The sequence below is a fragment of the Mycetomoellerius zeteki genome, unplaced genomic scaffold, assembly GCF_001594055.1.
Source record: "Mycetomoellerius zeteki isolate Tzet28-1 unplaced genomic scaffold, Tzet1.0 scaffold135, whole genome shotgun sequence".
NCBI lineage: Eukaryota > Metazoa > Arthropoda > Insecta > Hymenoptera > Formicidae > Mycetomoellerius > Mycetomoellerius zeteki.
Window position 1 is genome coordinate 2,146,508 of NW_017256287.1, and position 21,678 is coordinate 2,168,185.

Consider the following 21,678-nt stretch of genomic DNA (forward strand, 5'->3'; position numbering starts at 1 on the left):
TCGGAAGAGAAATCGAAGAGAGACGACAAATTGAACGATATTCTTCCAATCAAAGAAGATACCGACACGCAAAAAGAATCGACGGATTCCTCTATTCTGACTCGTAAAGGTAGGAATATATAATAAGGTATATCATAATATAACATCACAGCAACGTGCACATACACTTCGCGCAGCATCCATATTTGTATTCCTTCGCTTATCTGTAATATACAATAACAAAGTTAAGGTTAATTTTGATTGACATCTTAAAATCGATTACACCTTTGCTCTCGCTTTGGCCCCGTCCCGAAAGGAATCTCAACGTGGGGACGAAAGATGGGTCGACGATGGGATCAAATGAAGAGGTCGGACAGCTCCGAGTTGCTTTCGGTACCGCGACGACGACGACGATGGAGTCCACATCGGAAAAGCGGCTACGATGAAATCTCGAACGAGAATGAAAACGTAATAAGCGTAACTTAATGCATTACGCTGATTAGTTTCAACTACCCGTGAAAAAATGTTATATATATGGACATATTTTATATATAATTATATATAAAATATGTCCATTTTTTATGTAATTATATATAATTTTATATAATTTTATATAATTGTATATAATTATATGAAACATTTTTTCCCAGTTAATAAGAAGAGGACCAATGAAAACGCGCTTTTGGACACTGTTTATTGCAAAAAGTAGTACCCATCTTAAGAATTCCAAACCTTAGCTTCAAATACCTTTAGTTAATTTTTTAACAATATAAATATAAAAATTTAGAAGTTATTTGAATTAATCATTGGGCAGGATGATAAATTTTGAGAGAAAGAGAAAAATAGTTAAGTATCACAAATGTTTCAGAATCAATTGAATTTTTATATTTATTGTTAATTTAAAAAAAAAACTAAAGAGATGCCAGAAGGATTTGGGATTTTTAATCGTAAGAGTAAATTCGGGTATTATGTCTATACGGAAAAGATGACCGTAGGCTGTAATTATTCTTTAATAATTGCTGAATAGAATATTTTTTAGTCATTTTAAAAGTCTGTGGCCATCTTTTCCTTATGGCCATCTTACTCGAGTTTACTTTATGGATATGAAATACTACCTTTGGCAACAAATCGAATTTTAAAAGCGCGTTTCCACTTCTAACCTTCCTTTGTACGACGTATGAAATAAAATTTTCGAAAGATATTATTTCGAATAATCAATATTTTTAGGGGAATAGCGAACTCCCAAGGCCAAAAAGAATTCCCAGAGTAGAATCTTTAAGAAATCTCTTTAGGACCAACTGCGATCATTCTGTTAACGGCAAAAGTTCTACGAGAAGCGCGACGATACAAGAGGAGGATGCTGTTATCAATGTTAGCCATTGCTCGATGGAGAAAACTCTCAGCGAAGGAGCGATCAGGAAGCTTCCGTTTCGAAGAATTTGTCCAGAGAATTTCAACAATCGCGAATTCGCTGAAATCGATCGAGAAATGTTTCTCCGCCAAAAGAAATTACAGCTGAGTCGCAGCATACAAGATCTGCAAGAGCAACAGCGGGTCTTAGATTATATACTCAAAAATCATGAGAGCTTGAAAACACGTCAGGATGACACATTCACACGAGAAACATTGAAGAACGTTGGTACGAGCGTGAATCCGAAATCTTCGGGAGAAATAAAACGTAGGATTCCGACGCGAACGCATGATCACCAATCTATCAATAACATTGGTGTCAACGAAGTTAAAGGAAATTTCTATTCCCAGGGATTATCTTCCGGCTCGTTGACTGGTTTGGAAGATTTACTGAGCAACCTGCGCATAGGTTGTGATGAAAGTGGTTACGATTCGGATAGTACGCGAACCGGCGCGGACTCACCGGACAGTGAAAAATCGGCGATGCCTTCCTTATTAAAGCCGCGTAGTTTTTCAATAACGTCGTACGATTATCGCGGCATTGACTTATCGCCAATCAGTGATATCTCGAGGAAAAAAAACACAGATACAGTAACCGAACGTTCGTCAGAAACATGCACCTCGAAGATTGAAAAGGTCAACGTCGCTGATGCTATCGACGCCGCGGCAAACAATCCTTCCTTCAATGATTCAACCACAATCCAATCCACTACGTTAATGTCGGAAGAGGATAACGACACGGACAGCTGCGATAAAGATGCTTTTGCCGATTTTCTAGATCAGCCGGATTTAACGAGAATTTATTCTAAAACGGAACCAGATCTCTTGCCAAAATCTTGCAAGAATCTAATGAAAGCAGCATCTGCGACTTCTGCTTTGATCGACGAAAATTTAACAAAACTCCAGGTGGCATACCGTAACGATCTTGACGTTACACTGCAATGTAACGATGCTGATGCGTATGGTATCGATGATGCTAAAATGAAAGCCAATTCCAATGAGAGAAAACTTTGTGTAACGCCAAAAAATCATATTAACGTATCTCAGATGGCTAAATTTCAGAATTTATTGAAAGACAAGAAGTCCAAAAATAGGAAATGTTCAAGTCCAAGTGTATTACACCTCTTAGAGCATGCTGCGTCTCCGTGCAAAGATAGCCCTCCGGCTAATAAACTCCATTCCTTAACTGATGCGATGACTAATCCTTTACGATATTACAGCCCAAAGAGATCGCGTTCCACTCTAGAACTCGATACATTGGACGTAACGAGGAACATGGCGAAGAAAACGACAATCTATACGTCGTCAGTTCCTATCACTTCCGTTACTAAACCTGTCACTGCCGCTAACAAAATCCTAATACGACGTGAATTAAAAACGATGAAACTGACAGTGAACCACACAGCGGGTCTTGGTATTTCGGTCGAACGATGCGAGGCGGCTAGACCATTCTACGTGATTGCCAAAATGGATCCCAATGGCGAAGCCGCTAAATCGAAGCAATTCCGCATCGGCGATGAAATCGTCCGAGTCTGCGGACGTAGGATACGCGGTATGTCGATGGCGGAAGCGCGAAACGCTTTGCGGAGTTGCGTTGGCATTGTTGAGCTGCAAATCGCGAGAGAACCGAATTCGGCCTACGGTGAAGAAATCGGCGACACGTGGGGCAACGCCTTGACGCGAACGCGAAGCGATCCTGACGCGTGGATTTTGAAGAGCAAAAGAACTGAATCGTCAGTTTCTTCTAACGATGATGGATCTTCAACGAACGCTAGAATTCCCCGCGCTGTTGACGACGCGACTGTTAATCTCCAAAAGATGACAGGTATGAAGAAGTTCCAAGTCATGAGGAAACGAAGCGCTGAAGCGTCTACTGTTCGACGAGGATCCAGTTTATCCATTGATCTGTTAACGATCATATTGGAAAAAGGAGCGCCGAAGAAATTGGGCTTCTCCATTGTTGGTGGCGTTGATAGTAATAAAGGACGCATGGGTATCTTTGTGAAGGATATTATGCCTGGTGGACAAGCTGCAGAAGAAGGTATCGTATTTCTTGCGAAACATTAGAGCGATTTATTTTAGAATATGAAATTAATACATACTCAGTAACCAAGAATGAATTGAAATGGCTTGAAACAGATCCAGATTTTCAGAAATACATATTTGTTAAACTAAATCCTTTTCAATCCGAATGCAATTTTATTTTTTTTATAGGAATTGCATGATGCACATTTATGTGCCTTTCAATGTAAAAATAATATTAACTTTCTCTGTCACATTGTGTATACTGCTCAGTTCAAAATTCTGAATAAGAGATAGTTTTCGATCTAATTGAATCCAGTTGAATCCAATTGAATAAAAAAAAACCTATAAAAATCAATGCTTTAAACGGTGTAACTAGATTTTAAATGCTTGCATGATTCTCTGTGAATTTATATACTACGTATGTATAAGTCCTTCGAAACGTGCGCCGAAATGATTTTTCGGTTTCTTGAAACAATAACTCTACTAAACTACCGCAGTAATATTACGAGTAAAATTGATTAGCAATAATTTGCGGTAATTTAATAGAGTTAGCGTTTTAAAACCGAAAAATCATTTCGGCGCGCGTTTTAAAGGACTATATATGTAGTATATAAATTTATACAGAATCATACAAGCATTTAAGATCTAGCTAGACTGTTTAAGGTATTGATTTCTATAGTTGAATAAAAAAAAGTTCTTTTTTTATTCAATTGGATTCAATAAAACAGAATAATGATAACTAAAATAATAGGAAGTTTTTTCATTAACATGGATTCAGATACAGTGAACGCTAAAGTCACGTTATCCTTTTCTTAATAAGTTGTTAAGAAGAAGATAACTTGATCTTAGAGTTCACTGTATCTGGAAAAACGGTATTGCAAAAACTCCTTAATGAGAACTAAATAGATAAGACTAAAGAAAGAATAAGGTAAAAAGAGAATAAGACTAAAAAAAGTTCTTTTTTTACTTAATTGAATTTAATGGGCTTAAAATACGCATAAAAATTTTAATCTCTTTTAATCCATTTTTGATTACTGAGTAAATAAAAATACATAAAGAAAATACGTCATATCTTTTTTGATGACCCATAATACGAGAGAAAATTTGCAGTGTTAGGTTTACCTGTAATGTTCAAGGTACTCTGAGAGTGGGAGACGAAATTTTAGCGATCAATGGCTCCTCGTTGGATGGGCTGACGCACGCCAAGGCATTACAGATGTTCAAAAGCGCCAAAGCCGGAAACTTGATACTTCATGTCGCTCGAAGAGATCCAACGCATAAACGGTTGTGTCACGCAAACCATGCGGTTTAGATTAATATTTAGTTATTAACATGGTTAGTTTTTGCTTTGCTCTATTAACAATTACTGACAATATTATTTATAATCTTTGCTTTCTGCTTTCAGCGCCGTTAATTAATGATGACATGAAATATCATTAACGAAAATTTTTCTATGTTACAGATATGTCACTCAAGCAAAGTCGTACGATTGCCTCGATAAATTAACGAAGTCCACTGACGAATGAAATTATTGTCTAAATTATGTTTGGTCCTTAATTATATTATTAATTTCGCTTTTAAAAACATAATGAATTATCAGAAGTTACAAAATTTTCTATTATAATAGATACAATTTCCTAAACTTTCTGAGTTTATTAAATTAAAAATATACATCTAAATATTAACAAATTTACATTAAAAAATTGAGCTATCGATATTTTACATTCTAAACATTTCTTGTATTTCGTTCGGTTAGTATCTATCGTGCTTTCGATAATGTTTACGCAGAGAGGTATATCATAACTGAACTCTAATGTGATATCAATCAATTATTTTCTAATGGATAAATTAGTAACATTTTTTTTCTAATAGACCTTTTTTATAAATAAAAACATTTCGCATTATATAATATATATATATATATAATATTAAACTTAACTTTCTAAACAAGATCTCAGAGATAACAGTAGTCCGTATTTATTTTTGTTTTCATGTATTTCTTTTATATTTAATTAATCTATCCTATTTCAGAAAAATGAGACGAATAAAGTTAAACTTTGCAGAATAATTATTAAATTATATTGCTATTAAAATATTTGCATTTCTTATTCAGAATATATCTATTTAGATATGAACGTTATACTTTAACGTTAAAGAAATGTTAAGTAAAAAAGTAGAGAATTAGTTAACAATAACGATATTGTGCAGCTTTATAGCCATGTCCTGTTAGATATGGTACGCTAACAGCTTGGAATATGGTTTAACTTAATAGCATCGTGGGATTTAACAAATGTTTTTATTTAAAAATATATTCTTGTGTAAATCAATCTACACGAACATCAAAAGCTAGTTAATTGCGTCCGAAAGCACGAAAGTCATCAACTGCGTAATGTTACTACAATAATTAGTAATTTTCGTTAAGTTATTTCGTTAAGAGACTGACATTACGAATGTCTACCTGCAAAATGCTGTGATAATGATTGTAGTCGTATCAGCTGATATTATATGAGTTGTATATTTAATAATAAATGTGATTCTGTTAAATAAAAATATAGGTACTTGGCAAACTTTCTTCTTTCAATTAAATACTTTATACTTATCATCTTATAAAGTATTATATAATATGCGAATCTTGGAATTTTTATCTACAGTTGGTTGAATCGAAGACGTATCAGTAAAGAATTAATTAAGCATTTATATTTCAAAACTAATTAATTTTTAAACGATAAGAATGCTGTGAAGTAAGATACACCCGTTCGTACCACCTTAAAACATTTAGAATGTGAATCATTTTCTACATACTATAAATTATTTTTCTAGATTGTCTCGTACTTACTGAAATGAAGACTGCCATTGACAATGGAAACAAATTACCTGCTGTCAGTTTACACGGCACAATACTTCTGTAAAGAGTTATGATTAGCAGTGATTTTAGTCTTGGTGAAAATTTGTACCATTCTGCTGCGTATCTGAAAGCATATATTTTTGAAAATTAATTTTTATTTAAATTTTTATCAACATGTGTCACGTAAATTCTAGAAAGTATCATAAATTGAAAAATCAACTCAAATAAAATCTCATGTAATACTTTTTATAATATATCCAAAATTTTATATGTACTTGCACTTTGCATAATATACTTCATTTATATTATTATTAAATAATAATTTGAATTACATTCATAAAATAATTTAAAATTAATGTAGATTTTGAATATAGATATTTGAAATAACAGATATTTGAGAAAATGTAAAATAATTATTACGCTCGATGAAATATATCCTGACTTTCATCCATTAATTTCTGGCCGGAATAACACGTGATCATCAATTGTAATAACGACCCCACTATTATAAACATAAATCTAATCAGTTCTTCTAGTTGGTCTAACACATAGACAATCTATAATACATCAAAGATATTATATATTCATGCGCTATCTGAAATATAATCATATTTGCACGAAATTTACGAAATCATAAGTTTTTAAATTTAATATATCGATGTCAATTATTGGAAAGTCGATTATTGGAGAACGATACTTACTCGAACTCCAAGTAAACTAAAAACTGCAGCGATGAACAATAAAAAGCTAATTCCGACAATCTTGTACGTATCGTTCAATATATCGACATATCTATAATAACGATGAGTTTAATTAATTAATTATATGCTTTTATTAACAATTATCCCAGCAAACAAGCTGACGTTTTTTATCGTCATTTTAACTATATGATTTTGAAAAAATGATATTTTGAATGTTAAAATGACATCAAAATGACGATAAGTAACATCAGCTTGTTTGCTGGGATAAAACAAAATTGGATCGATGAGAATAAATCTAATCAGGTAAGAGAAATCCTTGTTTCGATCCAGATGGATCTTAATACTTAAATATTTCGGTGTATATATACGTATTCGAATTCTGCAAATTGCACGCTGAAATCTTTTTCAGTTTTGAAACGTAATCAGAACTAGATAAACAGAACTAGAAATAGGAGATTCTGGTTCGAATCCCAACTGAAGTAATACTTTCGCAATCGCAATAATTAAATTATTGGTAAGTTTTTGAGTTTTTTATTAACATCAAATTATTAATATTCTCATAAGATGCTATTATTAGCATCAATAGTATTAAATTATAAATAATATTAAATTATATATTTGTCAATTTAATACGTGATATTACTATGTATAATATTATACCTACTCTCTAATTCTGTTCATGATTGCGTTTCAAGACTAAAAAAGATTTCGGTACGCGGTTTGCAGAATTAGATATGTGTACATAAATTCACACTGAAGTATTTAAGCTAGGGATGTGCGGAGGAGCACAAACTATTGATACCTCGAATCAAAATACCAAGTGCCATTACATCAATGTATTGATTAGAAATAGATTCAATACTATAGCGAATTTGTATTACTATCAATGACCTCTGTTACACGGCACACTTTACGCCGAAGTTATAACATTGATGTTTTGAAACTGGCCAATCATAGCTATTCCTCTGAAGAATAGAATGACTGTGATTGGCCAGTTTCATAACATCGATGTTATAACTTCGGTGTAAAGCGTGTCGTGTAACAGAGGTCAATATTAGGTACAGCGAATTCGGTATTCTGTACTGATTCTGTACCAGAGTCGCGTTAATGAAATTTGCGCCCAATTAGGGATTTGTGATCTTCGAATGCTTCCGCTTCCCCTAATGAATAAACAGTAAAAAAATTATTTTGTTTATTAATAATATTTTTAATACACTTATATGTGTGATTGGTACGCAGACAATTGGCCAGAGGCAGTCAAAGCCAAGATTTATTGAATTATACTTGTGTATGTACTACAAATATACAACAAATATGATTTATAAATTATGTCATTAATCTTATCATGTTAGAAGAAAGCGGAAGCCTTATGAGTCAAGTATACGTCTATATTGTTAATAGTTATTATTTATTAATTATACAATGATTTTACAAAAATCGCAAAATTATAGATGCACTTGTTTAAGTAATTTAATTTTTTAATTTTTCTTTATTGTAGCGGTCCTGACATTTCGACTCCTAGGGCTTAAAACTCTAAAAGTCCATAGGTTAAGCCCAGATCCTCATGCTGAATACCGACCCTTTGGCACCTAGCGTGATTGGTGAAAAATGGGCGAAAGGGATCAATTTTACTTCTATAGCTCGACGTTCTTCACCAATCAGCACTGAGTGTCAAAGCGTCGATATCCGCATGAGGATCCGGGCTAATGCGCTACTGGTTAGTACTGCCCTGATATAGTACTAGTACAGTATGATCTCGGAATAAATGCGATCAATCACAATGCAGCATAACTTAAGGCAACATCAAACTGAAGTAGCACAATAACACTGAATTGAGATAAAGTGAGTATTAAAACAGTGCTGTGCTGTAAATCTACTGCTAGTTTTTATCAATTCTTGCGGAATATAAATTTTATCCGCCATTTTAATTAAATAAATCAAACCGTACTGTCAAAAATTTTAGTACAATGGTTTACTCTCATTCAATTCATTTCGTTTTACTGAATATAATTTTAGCGTTACCTAGTGCAATTTTTATTCGCCGAATACATAACATAAAGCTCGCATGGTAACAGTATAATCTAACCGCGAATGCGCGAAAATTTCTTAGCATTGGGGTAGAGAGCATTGATCGAATATGTGACATGGAAAAAGTTTATACTTAGCATGCGCAGTGTGCGCACTAGTGCAAGTTGTCGAATTCACTATTATAAAAGAATATCATTACATTCAAAGGCATCCGTAAAATTTTTCCTGGGGGGCATGATCCAAAATATTATAATATATGTATATACATATAATATATATAATAATAGATAATAATAACGTCTTTAATGTATAACTTTTTTTACACATTTATATTCATATACATACGTATATATACGTATATACGTATATAGTTTATAAATAAAAGCTTATTCCCGGTAAAAAAATGTTTTATACATGAATATATATAAATATGTATAAACATACCTAAACACGCATAAATATTTATAATCATATATAATTGAGGAAATGGGCGGAATAAAGGCCTAATTATAAAATCTTGATTTTGATAAAAATTAAAATAACTTGTTACTTTTTTATTATACCACAAATGGGAACAGTATTAAACGTTTATTTATATAATGTCTTTGAGAAGGTATATGTTATAATATTTCTCTATTATGATCAATATTTAAAAAGTTATTTGGAATTTAAAAAATGTACTTAGTTCCTTTTTTCGAATATTGATCATAATATTGTAAGAATCGATAGAAAGAAAAGACTATGAATTGTAGAAATGTTTTTTATGTTCATATTCTTCTATATAGAAGAAATACAAAATGAATATGAAATACATTTTATTTTTACTTGTACAAAATAAATTGACATAATGTTCAATCATCATCTGATGAGTTTTCGTAAGATTTTTTTAACATAAATATGTTGTAATGAAAACACATTATTGTCAATTTGACGTCGATTCGATGATTTCGACGTCGAATCGACATCGATTCGACATCGATTCCATTGTCATTTCTCACTGGGATAGCTCCTACTCACTCCAACACGTTCATTGGAGTGAGTAGGAGCTATGGTAAAAATATGAAGTATGTTGGAACATGTGACACGAACAAACCTACAACATTACTACAGATGCTTTCCATTTGGTGGCACAAGTCGACATGAACATTTGTATTTTTCTATCTTTCTTAGCATACAATGAGTAACAAAGATATACACTTGTGTTGACTTGCATCACTAAATGGAAAGCACTCTTTATATGCTAACGCCACTCAAGAACGGTCAAAAACATCATAATTCAGACGATCAATTTCTCATTTCCAAAAATCATCTATATTATACTTTTGCAAATGCGTATGCGTACATTTCTACTCAATTTTACATATTATATACAATTTTATCATATATGTTTCATTTCTCTTTTATTTATTACAATTTTTCTATTATAATATCTGAGACTCAAAGTTTCCATGTAAAATATTGAAAATCAAATATCATGGCTATGCTTCGATATTTCAATTTATCGATGTGAATTGCGAATCGAAACCTCTCTAATTTAATCACTAAGATTCGCTTTGATCAAAACTAGGATTTCTCTTATTTAATTGGATTTATGCTTTTATTAAGTACTTAATATAATCGCATCTTTGGCGTAAATAACGCTATCGAAAAATCACAGAAAGAAAAATCCTTTACTCTAAAGCAAGTTGATGTTTCTTTAAACAGACGATATATTCCTGATATATCATTTCCTCGCCGAACATTTTATATTCTGTATTTGCATAATGTCCGATTTGGTTGACTTCATCGCCGATTTGCGCATTTGATATTACATTTTCAACCTGTTGACTGGAATACGAATTCACAATATTTTGTGAAAATATATCGTGGACATTTTACTTACCCAATAAGTTGAAATAAGCTGCATGCATGCGCGGTACATGCTATATGCATGGTATCAACGGCTACCATAATGGTTATACCCACCGTGATCATAATAGACGTGTACAAAAAGATCGGTACAAAATATTTATCTTGATCTATTCCATATTCACTATATATTGCGATATTTCGCGAGCGCGAACTATTAAGAGGTAGTACGATATCGAGAAGCATCGGTCCTAATGACGGTATCGTTATAAACATCGACATCATGATGTATATTAATACTGCAAATTTGTGAAATATACATTATCCTTTCAATAATATTCTTCTGCATTAAAATCGACATCCGTTACTATTTTTTTTCCTCTAATATAACCTACTTACTCGAGTAAGACACTGTAAATTTCTGCGACATATGAGAGTAACTTTTCAAAATTCGAACTTCCAAATCGTTTGTAAATATATTCCAATGATTTTCCATGATTTCATATAAACGACGAAGCTATTTGTAAAAAAACATACCAAAGATCCAGATGATATATTAAAATTTGTTTACAAATAAAAGTATACTAATCTTGAATTTTATTGACTACCATCATTCTCTTAAGAAGTTCTCTTAAGAACGTACTCCTATAATACTGATCCCAATGTTTATATCACGTATAAAATGCCTCTTAAAAATCTTTTTTAACGAGTGACTTTAACACTCTATGAAATTCACACTACTTTGCAGTTTATACCAATTGAATCTTCTCTATACATCCCTCTAGCTATCCCCATAATTTTTTTCTTTTCCGCAAGAAAAGTTGTTAAAAATTAAGTTAAAGACAGATATTTTACTATTTCAGAAAAGATTTAAGTCGAGGCAGTTCTAAACTTACTCGCTAGAAAATATTTTTAGGAGGTATTCCATTCATGACTGAAGTGCTGGAATCGACGTGGGCGCTCTCAAAGAAATTACTTTGAAAGTGATGATGATGCATAAGAATATATAAAGTTATAGTGTACTTTTATTTATAGACAAATTTTGGAACTTTTGGATACCTCGTATGTGTACATATAAGAAATATTATTTAAATATTAATGAAAAAAGTAAAAATATTTGTGTTATAAATATCTATAATATAATTCAAACAGTTTTGGTCACTTACCTTGTCGCGGTTCCAAAACTGATTCAGAAACTTTACAAGAAAACTCATTGTTACAACCATTTGATATAGACTTTCAAAAATTATTTGTCCATTGTATCTATGAATGTATAATGTTAATATCTACGGATAAATTAATTTTACAATTTGTCAGATACATATTATATAAAAAAAGTGATATTGTTTTAGCATGAGAGACAGTTGAACTAATTGAACTGAGAAAATAAAATACAATGACCGTATTACCTCGAATGGTAAATAACTTATTTCAAGTATAAAACAGAATATTGGTAACAAACGTCTCGCGAGCTTACGTTGGAATGGCCAAAGACCCAAGCACGACAAAAATATTCTATTGACATTATACTCTCGAAGTATATTTACTAGCATGATTCGTTTTTACTGAGAGCTCTAACAAAAACGAGGGAGCGCAGTATAAAGCCGTTGTATCGATCGATTTCGATATGAGTTGGAACGATTGCAGAATTATAAAATTATAGGATGTCATTTTATTGTCACAGTGCAGATCACATTATTAGTGTCTCGAAAACTAGAGGTTATTTGTAGACTATAATTTCGTGCATCTCTTCAGAGTGACACCTGTACGCTGATGTCGCGTAACACGATAAATAGTCGAGGATATAAGAATAATATTAATGAAAACCAATATCACTCAAATTTCTTTTATTCCTCGATACTTTTTAGTGCAAGCTGAGTATCAAAAAAAAATTCAGTCAGTTTCGAATACTCGTGCAGTTTGAGAAGAAACGATGTTTCTTTTACAATTAAGCATCTATTTATTAATATTTTGCCAATATTAATATTTATATTTATAATATTGTATTACATTTATTACATGCTTATAATACAATGTCACGTCAATGGCATTATATTTTTATACATATCTCTATGTACTCTGCCACTTGATAAGACATTGTATTTTTGAACAATCTATGTACTTTGCCGTTTGATAAGGTACTCTATTCTAAATTACAAATCAGAGCAGTTCCAAGCAGGTGTGCAAATTGTGCATTGCACACAGGCGTATTAACAAGGGGGACGCCAAATTAAGTTTTAAAAAATCAATTTTTCATTCCCAATACTAATTACGTGTGCTTGTTTCTATGAGATTTAATTTCTTTCGAAATACGCACTGTACATCAATTTAGAGAAACTGTATCACAAAGCGTGAAGCCATTGGTCGAATCAGATAGTTGTTTTGTTATTTGCCCAATGCTATTAAAATGCTTTTAGTATATATAAAGCTATGTCAACCCGGTAAAAAAATTTTCATGCACATATATAAATATGTATAAACATTCATAAACAATATAAACATACATAAATATTCATAAACATATGTAATTATGTATCAGATATGTCCATACATGTTCATACATCCTTCTTTCATTTGTAAAATTACTTTTCAGTGTACTAAAAATACTGAAAAAACATCAAAAATAATTAAAAGGAAAATTTTCACATTGTTTTAGAAAAAATCAAGTTTGGAAAAATGTAAAAGAATTGCTCATATATAATCACATGTAAAAAATTATACTTAGTTATGTATGAGTAAATTTTTTTACATTTTTCCAAATTTGATTTTTTCTAAAACAAACAATGCGAAAATAGTCCCATTAACTATTTTTGATATTTTCTCAATATTATTAATATTTTTAGTACTAAAAAGTAATTTTACAAAAAAAGAAAGAAGGATGTATGGACATGTTTCATGTATAATTATATATAATTATGAATATTTATGCTTGTTTAGATATATTTATACATATTTATACATTGATGTATAAAAAATTTTTTATCTGGAAGCTATTGTAGCATCAGAATACCAATCATGTAATAATTTCCCTAAAGCGGAAAAAGTGAAAAATGAAAAATTGTTCTATTAACTTCAATGCAAGGTAACAATTTTCACTTTTCACATTTCCGTCCTAATAGAGAAAAAGTAACATAATAAATATCCTAGAAAAATAAAAAAAATTGCGTTTTTTCTAAAGATATTTAAACAGATGTTTAAAAAAATATCTCTTATTTAAGAGATTGACAAATAAAAATATTAAAGGGGCAGTAAAATTCCCTTTGCACAGAGGCGCCTTGTACGTCAGCGGCGGCACTGCTACAAGTATGTATTTATAGATACGAATTACGCATTGCACTCACAGTTACTACTTAATGGTACTTGACAGTGCACGTTAAAATATGCGATTTCAAGAAGATTCCCGAATTTGCGCTTTTATATCTCAAAAAACAGTCTTCATAAATAGCATTCAACCGGCTATATTGGTTGTAATAGATGAAAAAATACAGGAAATATTGTACGACACTAGTGAAGATGTTGTACGATATTTATCGCAGGTAAGCCCCGTATAAATTATTTGAAACAGGGGACGAAATGCGAATCGACATGCATTTCAGAAATATCCCGGCATTGTGTTTAATGATTGCGGTTCATTAGTGCTAATGCCTGGAATAGTAGACTCTCACGTGCACGTAAATGAACCCGGAAGAACCGAATGGGAAGGATTTCACACCGCTACACAAGCGGCCGCGGTTGGCGGTGTCACTACAATTGCGGATATGCCTTTGTAACAATTTATATTTTCTTATAACGATTGTCCGAACAAAATTACTTTCAGACACATCAATATATCTATCTCATATATCAATCTATTTCATGTTATAGAAATTCTATTCCACCTACTACCACTTTGGATAATCTCAAAGTTAAAGCAAAGGAAGCGTATGCGAAAACATTTGTAGACGTTGCATTTTGGGGCGGTGTGATACCAGGAAATCAGGTACGTCTTGTAAATTTTTAGATAAATATATTTATGCATGCGAAATACATATGAACATGTATAAAATTATCTTCAAAGAATAACGGTCCTAAAGTTGATCTAAAGTTTTCTTTGACTGAAAATTCGAATAAATTAATCTTTAACCGACAGAAATGTTGTAAAACATATAAGACATTTATATCGTAAGGTTACAAGACATAGATTATAAGACATACCTGTTCGCACAACTTTAAATCGAATACAAAAACATATAATTCATTTTTCATAAATTGCATATAAATTAACGAAATCTCGTACTTATTTATCGCGACATAAATCAACATTGATAACGAAAATAATTTACAATGGGTAACGAAAAGGTCTTATCGGTTTGAGCTACATATGCAGTTCTGCGCGCCGAAATTATTTTCAGTCTTTAAACAATCTTAATCACATACTAGTTATTGTAATAAAATATCACAACTTCAGTGATCGAAATGGTTAAGACATCCGTCACGGAATGTAGGAAGGTCCTGGTTCGAATGCTGGCTAAGATAATATTTTTCACAATAAATTATTTACAGCTTTTTAGGATGTTTATTAGCATTAAATTATTTATAGCTTTTTACTTATGCTTATTAGCATCAGTATTATTAAATTGCTTAGTAATTTAATTCGTGATATTACTATTCCAGTTCGGTTTAAGATTCCGTTTAAAGACTGAGAATGATTGCAACGCATAGTAGATTTGGATATGTGTGTATAAATTCACACTGAAATGTTAAGCATTAGCATCCAATTTATGAGAATGAGAACGAACACTTGGTACTCCGTTTTGTTATTTTATTGATTAGTTGTTATCGTCACAAATATTGATATAAAATTACGGAATAACATGTGAGAGTGATTGATTCATAGTCGACGGGTTCTGGGTTCAATTCCAACTCTCAGTGTCATGTATACCTCGGTTTTATAAGAGATTCATTGGAAGATTGAAGAGATTATGAGTAAAGGAATATAATACCCAGACAGCACAGAATATTTATGATAAATATTTATTAATATCATGTTTTGAAATGTTATATAGATATTTCATACATATTTTAAAGCTTTATTCGAAATATTATTAAAATATAGACCAAACATTTTATGTAATATTTATGCTAAATATAAATAAATATTTCTAATGAGTATTTTTTACTTGGATTATAATGTCTCATAAAGTATTTTCATAGCATTTACTATAACATTTTTACAATAAATATTTCATAATATTATACTTATAATAAATGTATATAACCTGTGTAACCTAAAAAACCACAAAAATATATTTACAAAATATTTAAAATAAATCTTATAAATATTTTGTAAATATTTTATAAATATTGTGTGCTGTGTGGGTGTGGAATATTAAGTGAACGATAATCCATTTTGATAACCCCGAAATGCCGACAATGCAAGTTGAAGACAAGTTTAAAATTGCAGAAATCACATTGTTAAAAATGAATTGGCATGTGTGTATCAGTTACTTGCGATGTCAATGTAAAGATACTTGTAAAGAATAAAAAGACACTTGTTCTATGAAAATTACTTTCTTGGATCACTACTCATTGTCTGAAAAATAGCATTTCAGAAATATACGTACAGCTTCATTTACGTATACTAACAATACTGCATAACGTATCGAAGTATATATTGAATGGACAGGTAGTAATTGAGAGAGAGAGAACTATATGAGAATAATAAAACTGTAAAAAAGAAGTGTTCTGAGCGATATTCTTATGTGATTGATCTCCCTCTTTTCTTTTGCAATTTTTAGCACGAGTTGCGATCGTTAATAGACGCAGGTATAGTCGGTTTTAAGTGTTTCTTATGCCCGAGCGGAGTCGATGAATTTCCACATGTCTCTGAGGACGATGTGAAGAAAACTATTTTGGAATTACTATCTACAAAGACTGTGCTGGCGGTATCTATTGCATCACGTATTGCATTTACATTCTCGTTATTATAAATCTATTCGCGACGAATAATCGCAAATGTATTTGCAGTTTCACGCAGAATTCGAGCGAGATGAGAAAATGAATTTATTAAAAGGTACGTACGAGTAACATTATCAAGTTTTTACGGAATCAATTTTTTAGTGTTATATATTTTTAGACGATCCAGAGTTGTATGACACTTTCTTGCGTACTCGACCTGATGTCATGGAACTTGATGCTGTAAAATTAATTTGTGATTGGTGCATAAAATATAAGTAAGTCAAAGAGAAAGAGAGATTTGATTTTTATGTTTTGGTGCTCTGTATAAAAATAATGTTTAAATAAAATTCTCAAGCTTTCGATGCCACATAGTGCATTTGTCAAGCGCGGAATGTTTGGCATTGATAAAGGATGCCAAAACTCGCGGGGCACCTTTAACCGTGGAAACGTGTTATCACTACCTGGTATTAGCCGCGGAAGAGGTTCCAGCATGTCTTACTGAATTCAAATGTTGCCCGCCGATCAGGAAAAATAGTAATCGAGTAAATAAATTTTTTTACCTAATATCCATTTTTCTTGTTTAAAGCTGCGTCCAGACTATCGAGCCGTAACGCGAGCCGAACCCCGAGCTGAACTTTGAATCGAAATCAAGTCGAGCTTTAAACCAAATTTCACGAGTGATCCATATTGTGATTTTAATTATCTGTTTTATATAATTAAATATACGCTCATACAATGAACGGCTCGGCTCGAGGCTCTGCTCGAGGTTCGGCTCGCGTTTCGGCTCGATAGTCTGGACGCGACTTAAGGGGATGCTGGAGTGACAAAATTATGACATTACAGTCGTATAAAAACCTTCGAATTGATTGAACAGAATAAAAAAACCTTTTACAGGATTAAAGTAGACGCAAAATTAGGTGGTGCAGTGGATCTTGTACTAAAATCGAAAAAAATTTTTTAACATTCTTTCGATTTTAGTATAAAATTCACTGCACCACCTCCTAATTTTGCGTCTACTTTAATCCTGTAAAAGGATTTTTTATTCCATTCAGTCAATTCAAAGATTTTTATACAACCGTAATGTGATAATTTGGTCACTCCAGTATCCTCTTAAGGTAGTACTAGCGCGACAATATCGTCCAAAAGTTTAGTCCCGTCGTGGCGCTCGATGGCGATACCTCACTCCAGCCAGAGAGAGAAAACTTTCGATTGTCCTGTCCAAGACCGCACGCACACGCGGAAAGAAAATGAATACAGATAGACGCAGACAAACGCCGGTGCTGTCAGATGTTCGGCTGGCCGTACCCTCTATTCTCTTCAATTGCCACCATATGCCAAAGAAAATCGAAACATTGCGTTCTTTTCACAGCTCTATTTTCCTAACTAAATGGTAAAAAATTATAACCTTTTTTTACAATATCGTTCATGTTCCTTCGTAGTGTGCTCGTTTTTTGTAACAATTATAAGAATGGTATGGATACTATAATTAAAAATCTGACGTTATTTTGAGTTATGCTTCACATGTTAAAACTGCATACTTGGATTGTAATTATCTCAGAAACTAGACGGTCAATATGTTTCTAATTACACACAAACATAGAGAACATTTCAACTTACTTGTATGTCAAATTTTAGCACATTCGTAAGAAAATCATTTTATGCTAGTACTATCTTAACAATTTCACACACACAATTGTAATCATTACGTCTATATCTTCGATGAGCAGATGTTTCAAAACAGTACCTATTTGAAAAAATTTGTCACGTATCTATCGATATATAACATGCAGAAATATTTTAATTGAATAAATTTTTAAGTTTTCAAGAATGATTTCTATATTTAATATCAGATTAATAGGTCAATTCTAAGCAGAATCATAAGATTCGTAACGTGTTCTCGTAAAATTTTTATATAAGAACTTATGACTAGTATTTTAATTTTATGCGTATATATCGTAAGACATATGATTATTCGTAAATATTTACTGTAAATTTTATGGCTAGTAAGAAGCTGTCTGCAAAAATATTGTATATATAAAGATATAAGTATTTAAAAATTCTTACAAGTCTTTTACAGGAATATGTTACGAGCCTTACGATTCTACTTAGAATTTAGGCATTAAACTTATTCCATAAAATGATTCATGATAAATCAATTTTCAATTTTGTACAAATGTTTATAGGAACAATTGTGGTATGGAGTTAAAAATGAGACGTTAGATATGATTGTTTCGGATCATTCTCCCTGTGTGCCAGAATTGAAAACTTTCGGAAATTTTTTGACTGCTTGGGGTGGAATCTCCTCATTGCAATTCGGTATATATTTATATAAAATTTATTAGAAAGTAGAAAGCATAAAATAAAAATATTATAGGAAGGAAAGAGGGAGAGGGAAGGACAAAAAATAAATAAGAAAGTTTTCAAAAATATAAATAGGATTACCGTTGATATGGACAGCCGCGAGATTGAGAGACATATCATTTTCTGATATTTCAAAGCTATTAAGCAATCAGCCTGCAAAGTTGTGCGGTCTCGAAGACCGTAAAGGTGATTTATCAGTTGGAAAGGACGCAGATTTTGTTATTTGGGATCCAGAGAAATCTATTAAGGTCAGTTCTATTGTACGTTGTCTTATAATTTCGAAAAATACAGAGCACTGCGTGAGTATCATCAAAAAATTATTGTATGTTCGCAGATCGAGGCAGACGACATTTATCACAAAAACAAAGTAAGTAAATACATAAGTTATATTAGAGAAAAATCTGAGAGTGGATATCCCGGCCTTTTTCGTGTACTAAACCTTGTAGAGTAATGTCCATGTTTTTGTGGTTCTTTTCCATGCTATTACGTGGGTACACAGTAAAAAATTTTTTATACATTAATATGTATAAACATATGTATACATTATATGTATACATATATGTATACAATAACATGTATAAACACGCATAAATATTCATAATCATAAATAATTATACATGAAATATGTCCATACATCCTTTTTTCTTTTGTAAAATTACTTTTTAGTGTACTAAAAATAATATTAATAATATTGAGAAAATATCAAAAGTAGTTAATGAGACTATTTTCGCATTGTTTGTTTTAGAAAAAATCAAGTTTGAAAAAATGTAAAAAAATTGCTCATACATAACTATGTATAATTTTACATGTAACTATATATGAGCAATTCTTTTACATTTTTCTAAAACAAACAACGCGAAAATTTTTCTTTTAATTATTTTTTATGTTTCCTCATTATTATTATTTTTAGTACACTAAAAAGTAATTTTACAAACTAAAGAAGGATATATAAACATGTATGGACATATCTCATACATAATTATATATGTTTATGAATTTATATATATTTATGTATGTTTATACATATTTATATATATTCATACATAAAAAATTTTTTATTGGGTAGACGAGAACGAAACAAAAAGTTGATTATTCGTCTTTGTCTAATCCACGTAATAGTACGAAAAAGAACCACAAGACGTGGACATTACTCTACGATCAGGATTGGTACACGAAAAAGACCGGGATGTCTACTCTCAGGTTTCTCTCTGGTGTTATACTGATTAAAATAGGAAACAATTCTCACGCAAGATCTCACCAAGTCTCCGAAAATGTTTACTTTTACAGCTGACACCGTATCAAGGAAAGATTCTATTTGGAAAAGTAATCGCAACTGTCCTTAGGGGACGATTTGTTTTTAAGGAAGGAAAGATTTGCGATAAACCTTTAGGGAAATTACTGCTAAATGCAAATATTTTGCAAACGATAGAAACCCAATAAACTTCATTTCATTTCATCGCTCACGAATCTTTATGGATTTTTTGTTTTTAATTTATTAAGGGTTTAATCCATTGCAAAATTAGTAAAAGAGGAACAAATGGAAATAGAATCGAAGTATAAAAACCATTTCTGACACGAAAAGTATATTACAAAAATCAATTTTGCAACTAATTCTTATAAACAAATTATTTAAATATTAACAGTAGAGGGAAACTAGTTATGTCAATCTACGATGATTTGGTTTAGCAATTTTTCCAAAGAATCAGTTAGCGTAATCAGTTTTTATTTACAGCTAATATTTAATAATTTGTTTGTAACAATTAGTTACAAAATTAATTTTTTTAATGTGATTTTTATATTCAGAAATGTTTTTTCATGCTCCAGTTCTATTTCCAATTGTTATTTTCATGGACGTATCGTGGAATTTTTTTCGGTAATTATTGCGAAAAGGTTAAATTTCGTCGATGACCTTGACATATGTTATCAAGGTCATGACCCTGAATAACCTCTAACAGGCCGCCGGCGGTCGCCATTTGTTAAAAAGTTATTAACAAAAAAAGTTTTAAAAAATAGCGTCTCTTTTCTACTATATAAAACAAAAATTCTTTATTTTAAAATAGATTTCCTGCTTTAAAAACAAAAATTTTCTTTGAAAATGTTTTCTCATCATTTTTGTTATTATATAGGGTGTCCCATTTTAATCGATCACCTCAAATATCTCTTGAACAGTGAATTTTAGGGAAAAATGTTTCAGACAAAAGTTTGGGACTTCGAGGGGGACATAAGATGGTGCCACCCAAACCAATGGCACCATCTTATGTTCCCCTCGAAGTCCCAAAATTTTTGTCTGAAACATTTTTCCCTAAAATGCACAGTTCGAATGACTACAAATGATATATATGCAAGTACATATATAGTATATATAGTAATTCAGATTGAATTATTTAAGCATTAAAGATCTAGCTTTGGCTGTTACGGCCATTACTTCTATTTCTTATTGTTGAAAAGTGAAACTCTTCTCAGCCAATACAGGTAACAGCAAATCTTGTCTGTGTCGTATATTGGTCAATAGGGCATCGATATACACAGCAGGTCGCACGACGC

At 31.6% G+C, this 21,678-nt stretch overlaps 3 protein-coding genes and 1 pseudogene across 4 annotated transcripts in view; 2 read left to right on the forward strand and 2 right to left on the reverse strand.

The window, feature by feature from the left end:
- Positions 1-4,940, forward strand: part of LOC108731722 (uncharacterized) — a 21,587-nt gene extending 16,647 nt beyond the window's left edge. Inside the window, 5 exon segments of the mRNA XM_018462206.1 lie at positions 1-109; positions 296-447; positions 1,207-3,430; positions 4,551-4,698; positions 4,877-4,940. The exon segment at positions 1-109 is cut by the window's left edge and continues 22 nt beyond it. Coding sequence (XP_018317708.1) covers positions 1-109; positions 296-447; positions 1,207-3,430; positions 4,551-4,698; positions 4,877-4,940 — 2,697 coding nt within the window.
- Positions 4,941-6,125: 1,185 nt separating this feature from the next.
- LOC108731644 (odorant receptor 9a-like) lies at positions 6,126-6,741 on the reverse strand. Its single transcript, XM_018462057.1, has 3 exons — positions 6,680-6,741; positions 6,251-6,383; positions 6,126-6,179 (listed from the first exon to the last, which is right to left on the reverse strand). Exons 1-3 carry the CDS (start codon positions 6,739-6,741, stop codon positions 6,126-6,128), a joined length of 249 nt encoding a protein of 82 aa, XP_018317559.1.
- A 7,443-nt stretch (positions 6,742-14,184) lies between these two features.
- Positions 14,185-21,678, forward strand: part of LOC108731706 (allantoinase, mitochondrial) — an 8,012-nt gene continuing 518 nt past the window's right edge. The window contains exons 1-11 of one of the 2 annotated variants that reach the window (XM_018462177.1): positions 14,185-14,372; positions 14,433-14,602; positions 14,701-14,815; positions 16,614-16,760; positions 16,843-16,888; positions 16,952-17,048; positions 17,129-17,315; positions 18,957-19,089; positions 19,210-19,382; positions 19,469-19,501; positions 20,422-20,778. In XM_018462177.1, coding sequence (XP_018317679.1) covers positions 14,217-14,372; positions 14,433-14,602; positions 14,701-14,815; positions 16,614-16,760; positions 16,843-16,888; positions 16,952-17,048; positions 17,129-17,315; positions 18,957-19,089; positions 19,210-19,382; positions 19,469-19,501; positions 20,422-20,574 — 1,410 coding nt within the window. In that variant the 5' untranslated portion in view covers positions 14,185-14,216 and the 3' untranslated portion in view covers positions 20,575-20,778. Of the gene's footprint in view, positions 14,373-14,432; positions 14,603-14,700; positions 14,816-16,613; positions 16,761-16,842; positions 16,889-16,951; positions 17,049-17,128; positions 17,316-18,956; positions 19,090-19,209; positions 19,383-19,468; positions 19,502-20,421; positions 20,779-21,678 lie in introns of those variants that run through there. The other variant, XM_018462178.1, reaches the window with a different exon arrangement.
- LOC108731708 (uncharacterized) overlaps positions 21,372-21,678 on the reverse strand; it is a 1,546-nt pseudogene continuing 1,239 nt past the window's right edge.

Coding starts and splice junctions, on each gene's coding strand:
- LOC108731644 (XM_018462057.1), bottom strand. CDS start 6,741: ATGATCACGTGTTATTCCGGCCAGAAATTAATGGATGAAAGTCAGGAT. Junction 6,384..6,679: donor CAGGATATATTTCATCGAGC/GTAATAATTATT, acceptor ATATGCTTTCAG/ATACGCAGCAGAATGGTACA. Junction 6,180..6,250: donor CAATGGCAGTCTTCATTTCA/GTAAGTACGAGA, acceptor AAATGTTTTAAG/GTGGTACGAACGGGTGTATC.